The sequence below is a fragment of the Psammomys obesus genome, unplaced genomic scaffold (genome assembly GCF_907164565.1).
Source record: "Psammomys obesus unplaced genomic scaffold, mPsaObe1.curated_primary_1811, whole genome shotgun sequence".
Lineage (NCBI taxonomy): Eukaryota > Metazoa > Chordata > Mammalia > Rodentia > Muridae > Psammomys > Psammomys obesus.
The window spans coordinates 18386416-18393862 of record NW_026596125.1 but is presented as its reverse complement, the minus strand read 5'-3'; the positions used below and the strand labels follow the sequence as shown (position 1 = coordinate 18393862).

General features: G+C 53.3%; 1 protein-coding gene across 3 annotated transcripts in view; it reads left to right on the top strand.

Annotated features, from left to right (window-relative positions):
- Shtn1 (shootin 1) overlaps positions 1–7447 on the top strand; it is a 73141-nt gene that overhangs the window by 39018 nt on the left and 26676 nt on the right. For all 3 annotated transcript variants that reach the window (XM_055591727.1, XM_055591728.1, XM_055591726.1), the window contains exons 9-11: positions 674–820; positions 1436–1589; positions 3897–3996. In XM_055591727.1, coding sequence (XP_055447702.1) covers positions 674–820; positions 1436–1589; positions 3897–3996 — 401 coding nt within the window. The remainder of the gene's footprint in view (positions 1–673; positions 821–1435; positions 1590–3896; positions 3997–7447) is intronic.

The following is a 7447-nucleotide window of genomic DNA, read 5'->3' as shown; positions in this document are numbered from 1 at the left end:
TGTGTGTGTGTGTGTGTGTGTGTGTGACTGTGTTTGCTGTGTGTGTCCTCTTCCTCCCCCATCATAAGCACCTCAATGGACCTTAACTTACAACTGCCTCCTTCCAGGCTTTGCACTCGGCTCATGAACTGGCTCCTCACTGGGGGAGTGGAGGGTGTGAGCCAGGTGGGCAGGAGGCATGCCCTGAGTGTGAGCGCCGGTCTTGACACTTACCCGTCTTTGGGGAAATCACTTTCTCTCTGAACCCCATGCTTGGTCGTGGGAAAATGTGAGTCACGGTTGTGTCTGGCAGTGCTGTCTGGGTGTGGAGTGCATCGCCCAGGCAGCACAGTGGTTAGTGAAGGCGTCCTAGTCAGTGCGTAGAAGCTGGGTGAAAGTTAGGCCAGAAAGTGCCTGGCACAGGGAACATCACCGATGCACCCTTGCCGCCCTAAGTGTGAGTGCACTTTAGAGCAGCAGGAGGACATTGGCGGCTGGTGTGCGCACAGCAGTGGCATGACAAAGGAGGCATGGGAGCACATGGGATGGGGAGCCGAGTCCCGCCCAGGGGCTCCGGGAGCGCATGCCTCTCCTGTGCTCCCTCGGTGTCTCTGGAGCTGCACGCGCTGCCGCTCACGAGCACGGTAGGCGCAGGGCTGCTCAGGTGTTCACCCTCTGCGCTTCACTTTCGCAGATGTTCATTGAACAGAACAAGCTGAAGAGACAAAGCCAGCTCCTGCTGCAGAGCGCCACGCCGGACCAGCAGCTGGGGAAAGCCTTGCACGAGAATGCGACCCTCAGCCAACAGCTGGAGGAGGAGAGGATCCAGCATCAGCAGAAGGTAAGCGCACACCGGGCTGTCAGTGTGCACAGATCCTCACAGCAGGCTGATGTCCTCACACCAGGCTGATGTCGGTTTCTGGAGGTCCTCACACCAGGCTGTCGGTGTGCACAGTTCACACCAGGCCTCCGCTGCGACTGCCTTTCCTTCAACATCTTGAGCACAGGCTCTGGTGCACAATCCTCTCCAGTTCTAACTTCTGTTCACACTTAGCTGTGAGGTCAGGCCAGGTGTCTGCTTCGTCAGTGGGAAGCGTCGGCACACGGACTGGAGGCCTCTGCTCCCCGAGACCAAAGGTGAAGAATGTCTCTTTCTGCTCCCACATGCAGGAATCACCTTTTCAGAAAGAACGAACACGTGTGTGTGCTGAGGAGAGTTTAGGATGCTGCTGAATCTGTGCTCACTCTCTGAAATGTCAGTGCTTCTAGCTTGTAGCCAGCGGCTCAGCAAAATGAGGCGGCTGTTGGTGGCTTCTGGCACGGGCACACCCAGAGCTCCTGTGAGGTTCTGCACACTGCAATCTTTCTGCTCGAAAAAGAGTTCAGGAGAAACGCTCACCCTCCTGACAGTCACTGACAGGCAGGCCGTCAGCCACTCACGTGTGTAACTCCCCAGGTCAAGGAGCTGGAGGAGCAGCTGGAGAGCGAGGCCTTGCACAAGGAGATGCACCACCTGAGGCAGCAGCTGGCACTCCTGGAGGAGGACAAACGTGAGCTGGAGCAGCGCTGCCAGAGCGCAGAGGAGAGGGCTCGGAACCTGAAGCACTCGGGTAAGGCTGCTCTGCCCACGACGGAAAGCCACGGGAGAAACAGTGCAGAGGGGTGTGTGTGTGTGTGTGTGTGTGTGTGTGCACGCTAGAGGTCCACTTCAGGAACTCTCCACCGTGGTTTCTCTTTTTAAAGACTTACTTTTATTTTGTGTGTGTGCGTGTTTTTCCTGCGTGTGCCTAAGCACCTTGCTTGCACCTTGTGCCTGTGGAGGCCAGCGGAAGTGGGAGTTACCATTTGGGCGCTGGGAAGCCTCCCCGGGCGTCTGTGGGGGCCCGTCGTCCCCAGGCCATGGCGCCCGCTACCTGCTACCTTGTCTGTTGTTTGTTGTTGTTGTTGTTTTTTAATTTTTTTATTAATTACACTTTATTCACTTTGTATCCCCCCATAAGCCCCTCCCTCCTCCCCTCCTGGTCCCACCCTCCCCCCCTTTCTGCATGCATGCCCCTCCCCAAGTCCACTGATAGGGGAGGTTCTCCTCTCCTTCCTTCTGATCTTAGTCTATCAGTTCTCATCAGAAGTGGCTGCATTGTCCTCTACTGTGGCCTGGTAAAAGGGGACAGGGAACCTCTTCCTAGTGTCTGAGGCTCAGCAGCAGCTCGGCCTGTGACCAGGGCAGCCGCGATCACACACTTTCCCAGCGCTGGGGTTGCAGTGAGCACCGCCACAGCCGCTCCTTTCAGGGGCTCTGGGGAGCCAGGTGCAGGCCCCCGGGCTCCTGAGTGTCACACGGGCTGAGCAGTGTCCCCAGTCCACAGCTTTCCCAGCTATCCTGGCCTGGCAGAGACGCCCTGTCACCGAGGGTGTCACCGAGGGTGTCACTGAGTCACGAACACCGCAGCCCCCCTCAGCCCCTGTGAGAACCAGGCCGGGGGACCGGGCTGCCCCATCCTGGCCTGGGAGGGGACAAAGTTGGTTGAGCCCTCGGCTCTACTCGGTCTCCAGAAAGAATTCCACTCTTCCCTCTTTTCCTATTAAAACGAACCCCTCGTCTCTGGTGCTTGTGCCCTTCATCTCCGAGGTTTAGTCACACACATGGAATATTACCTTCCAGGCCAGGCCTGACAGTGAACACACGTGTTAAGTGGGAACCTCAGGCCTTGGGTCGTGTTAGTTCAGCCCGCGCGGCCCGGTCTGTCACTTGGGTCTTGGCTGTCCTAGTCTGTTGCTGGAGTGGGGTTCCTGCTGAGCTGCCGGTCTTCAGGCTTTGTGAGAGACTCGGAGAAGTGTTCTGACACCAGGGACAGTGCCCAGCACCAGGGTAGAGGGGCTGGCCAGTGAGAGTGAGGCAGACAGGCAAAAAGCCAAAGCTTCCTTCTTCCCTGTCCTCGCACGTGGTCCCAGAAGGTGTGGGCCCGGCCTAGGATGGATATTACTATGTCAAATGGTCTTGATGTTGACCATTGCCCTACACCACATACACACAAACTGACACACACACACCACACTCACGCACACCCATGCCCCTGTCTTGGAAGATCCTAGACCCTTTTGGAGAGACAGACGCACAGGTATGGATTAGGGCTTGGCAGCGAGAGTGTAGCTGCTATCCCACACTGCCTGTCTAAGGACCGATGGAGAAAGCATAAGCGTGCTGAGCAGAGTGACCTGACAGCATTCGGGACCTCAGGCGCCAGGCCGTGGTGTGTGCTTCATTCCTTCGTGGTGTGGCCCCAGGGTTAGGTCTGGCTTTGTGCCCGCTGGGTAAGTGCTGCAGTGCAGGGCTCCTCCTCTGACACACCAGCCCCTGCCACACCTCCAGCCCCTGCCACAAGCTTACGTTTGAGCCGTGGAGTGGGGAAGCGTGCTGGGCTGCAGCTGGCTCACGGGTCCTTTGACAGTGCTGCTGCCTGTCTCTCGGGAACATGAGTGAGTAAATGACATTCCCCCAGAGTGAAAAGTTCATACGAAACCGGCATCTAGGAAATGAGTGTGGTTGAAATTCTAGCATTTGCCAGGTTTGAGGGGAATTAAGTTACAAGAGGGAAGATGCCACTGCTGAAGTGTTTCACAAGCTTCGTCTTTAAAAGGAGCACTTTTGAAGTCCAGGGACGTGACCTCTGCTGTAGCCAGAGGCCCTCAGCCCGTTCAAGTCTTACTCTGCAGGCCCTGGCCCTTGCTGTCTGCTCAGGGAAACAGTGGTCGGGTGCTTTACCAGATGAAGCTGGGATGGGCCAGATGACAGGGTTCCCTGGAAATGTCTGCACCCTGTCCTGGCCTGAGAGGGCTGGTGTCTGTTGCTTGCATGAACAGCGCGCAGTGAGCTTTGTGTGGTTGCTCTCAGCTCTCTGTCCACTTCCCCTGTACAGTGGATGAACTCCAGAAGCGAGTGAACCAGTCAGAGAATTCGGTGCCGCCCCCACCTCCTCCGCCGCCCCCTCTGCCGCCCCCACCTCCCAACCCAATCCGGTGAGTACCACGAGGGCCTCGCTGCTCCCTCCATCATTCCCCGTCCTTGACCCCGTAAGGTTTTCTTGTTTTGTTTGCTTTCTGAGGTGGTCTCTGTCTCCCAGGCTGGCCGTGACCTCCCTCTGTAGCTGAGGATGAACTTCTTAGCGCTGGGGTCATAGACAGGTGCCGCCAGGCCCAGCTTCTGCAGTGCAGGGCTCAAACCCAAGCCGTCAAGCACTGCTTCTCCCACCCAGTCAGAGCCTCAGCCTGTCTTTTCCTTTGATGCCAGCTTAGGTGGCATCATTAGGGACAGTAAAGGGCAAAACAGAGCATTTCCTGAACACAGGTGTTTCCCTGCTTTCTGTATGTACTTGGGCTTTAAAACCATCATTCAAGGAAATCCCCAAGGCCCACTTGTCACCTTATAGAACCTGCAGTCAGAGGCAGGGTTCCAGCGAGAAGAAGCAGTTTGTCCTTCAACTCAGACGCTTCTCATGTAAAATTCCACCCCTAGCACTAGGATTTGCTTCACCCACAGGACCAAAGAATTTTGAGTATACAGAGTGTTTTACTCTCTTCCCTCACTAGCTTGAATTTGAAGGCTCTGGCTTATTCAATTTTTAAAAGTCATAAGTTAAAACTTAGACCTACTAATTGTTATAAACTAGTAATTGATCTAAAAGTACTATGTTTTACGTCAGTGTTGATAGTTAGCTGTTAGTAGTTCTGAGAGGAGAGCCTTACAGAGCAAGAACTACGGCTGAGCCCTGGAGAAGGTAGCCTGTTTCAGGCAGGAATTCTCGTCCTCCGGCTTTGTCACCATGGCCTCCACCTGATGCAGGTTCTAGAGAGCTCTTGCCTTCTTTGTGGTTCTCTCCACCACCATCCAGAATTGGAGGGTCAGGCCACTTATTCTGAGGACTGCCCGCCTCTGCCTCACGTTAGTTACTGCCTTCGGGCAATTTATTCTTGAACAAATGGCATTTAAAGTTTTGCTGGATATTTTAGCTTTCATTAACTCATGTGATTTGTTTAATCCTTTCACACAGAGCAGCCCTTTATTCCCGCTTTGCACCTTAGCTGATGTAGCCGAATAGAATGTGGGGCGTGTTCCTCCCACACGACTGTGGAAACAGGACTTTGCTTTTCAGAAAGAGTCTCATTACTTTGCCTTGCCGAGCTGGCTATGACATAATCCACTTTAAGCCCCTGAAGTAGCCGAGGTTAAATAATCTTTACATGTGATCAGGCCCAAGAGTCAATTGAAAGAATTTCAGGTATTTTAAATTTTCTCTCCTGGGTAGCTAAAGCTGTAGGAGATATTGCAAAGGTGACATTTAAAATGGGAAATGCATCACTTTGATCTTTCTCTCGGGTCTAGAATTTTGAGCTGATAAGAAAGGTCACTTCTATGAGAACTATTAAAAAGCAATTACAGTCTTGCTGTCGGCCTTTGATTTTTAGCCTTAGAAATGCTGAGAGCCCCTAGAATTTAGTGTAATCTAAATAGAATTTCCTCCAAAGAACTCTTTATAGCTACACTGAGGAATGAATACAAGAATCAAGACGACATATGCCTCAACCATGGACTCTTTTCTAAGATTCTTAAAGGAAAAATTTCATTGAATAATATGAATAATTTTAAGGTAGATTTAAATAGTATGGGATATAACTTTTCAGAAGAAAATTGTACAGAATACTTTCTTGTCAGAGATAGTTTTACACACACTTTGACCTTTCGTGGGCACTGAGCCCACCTGTGGTTTCGAACTTTGTTCTTGAGTGTCACTTTTATCCTAATATGGACAGTGGACAGGATGAGCATGGCCGGGGTGGGGAAGGCCTCAGCCCTCACTTCCTCAGAAACGTGGCTTCTCTCACTCTCCTGCTCTTTTGACCTAGAGGACAGATACCCCGGAGAGGAAACAGGAGGGAAGTGGCCTGGGTCGTGTTGTGATGGAAAGAGAAAGACGGGCAGGTCCTGGACAGGACGCCTCACAGGGAAAGGGTGGCAGCCCGAGGATGTGCGTGTGGGTGACGGTGTCCGAACACGGTCACCGTGCTGCACCGTGGAGACGAGCCTAGGCAGTTGGTGTGCCATAGTGAGTATTAGGCAAACAGAGATGACGCCCATGCCGCCGGCACACACTTGTCATTGGCTGAGGGGTGACATAGGACTCCAGGTTCCCAGGGATTGACTTGTGTGGTTCTAGGGGCTAACAAGTCCCCAGATCTGTGGGGCAAGGGCTGAGTACCCAGGACACTGCCTGCTGGAGGTGGAGCCCAAGCGGAGAGCGTGCTGCGGTGCCATTCTACAGGTTGGCAGCCTAAGGCTAGGGCGCCGTCATGGAGCGACAAGCTCGAAAGCAGAGAAAGCCAGCGTTCCAGGAGAAGGCAGAGAGATTGTTCTTTCCTCCCTCCCTCCCTCCCTTTCTTTCTTCCTTCCTTCCTCTCTCCCTCCTTCCCTCTCTCTCTCTCTCTCTCTCTCTCTCTCTCTCTCTCTTTCTTTCTCTCTCTGTCTCTGTCTCCCTTCCTTGTTGGTGACAGGAGCTGCTGTCGTTGTTCAGGTCGGGTTTTCAGTGATTGGATGAGGAGGTGACACGCGTCTCTGCCTCCTGGGTTAATAGTGGGGAGTGGATCTGTCTTCTCGCCTGCGGAGTATTTTCTCTGTAGCATAAGTTCTGTTTTGGTAGTTGACATTCCTCAATACCATAGACTCTCCTCTGGGTGCCCCTGTCTCCCACTGAGGCTTTGACTACACTTTCCTCATCCACTTAGGTGACAGACAACAGCGAACACTTACTTCATACATGAACATACATGTAAATGTCTGAGTGGTGCAAACAAATCTGTGTTTTGTCACCCTTGTGCACAGTAGCGCCCCGTGCACCCAGACATGAAGTTGTTAAAGAGCGAGGCGTCAGGTGAGGGCTGACGGCGCAGTCCCGGCTGGGAGGACAGTGTAGCGATCCCAGGTGCACAGGTCAGCTCTGTTCACGCCCCTCAAGGTGAATTCTGGCAAGCGACACCCTGAGGAAGGGACTTGGGAAGCAGTGAAGTAGTAGAGGGAGTAAAAGTCTGCACAAATGAAGTCATTTCAATATTTTCATTCTATTTGCTGTCCGGGCGAGCCCAAGGAAGGTAAAGAGATGTTTACTTTCTGTGCTCTGTGCCGTGGAGACCATCAGGGCGGGTGTGGGCTTCTGTGCTTTGTGGGTTCACCCAGGGGGCCTGGCCAGTGTAAGGGAGGGCGCCCTGAGGGGAGTCACTAACTCAGCCAAGCCCAGGTGTAAGAAGTAATTAAAAGAAAATCCAAAAATGGAATAAAAGGCCCTGGAGCTGCGGCTCAGTGGCAGATGGGTACACAGGCACACACACTCACACACGGGCACACACAGGTACACACAGGCACACACCCGGGTACACAGGCACACACACTCACACACAGGCACACACACTCACACACAGG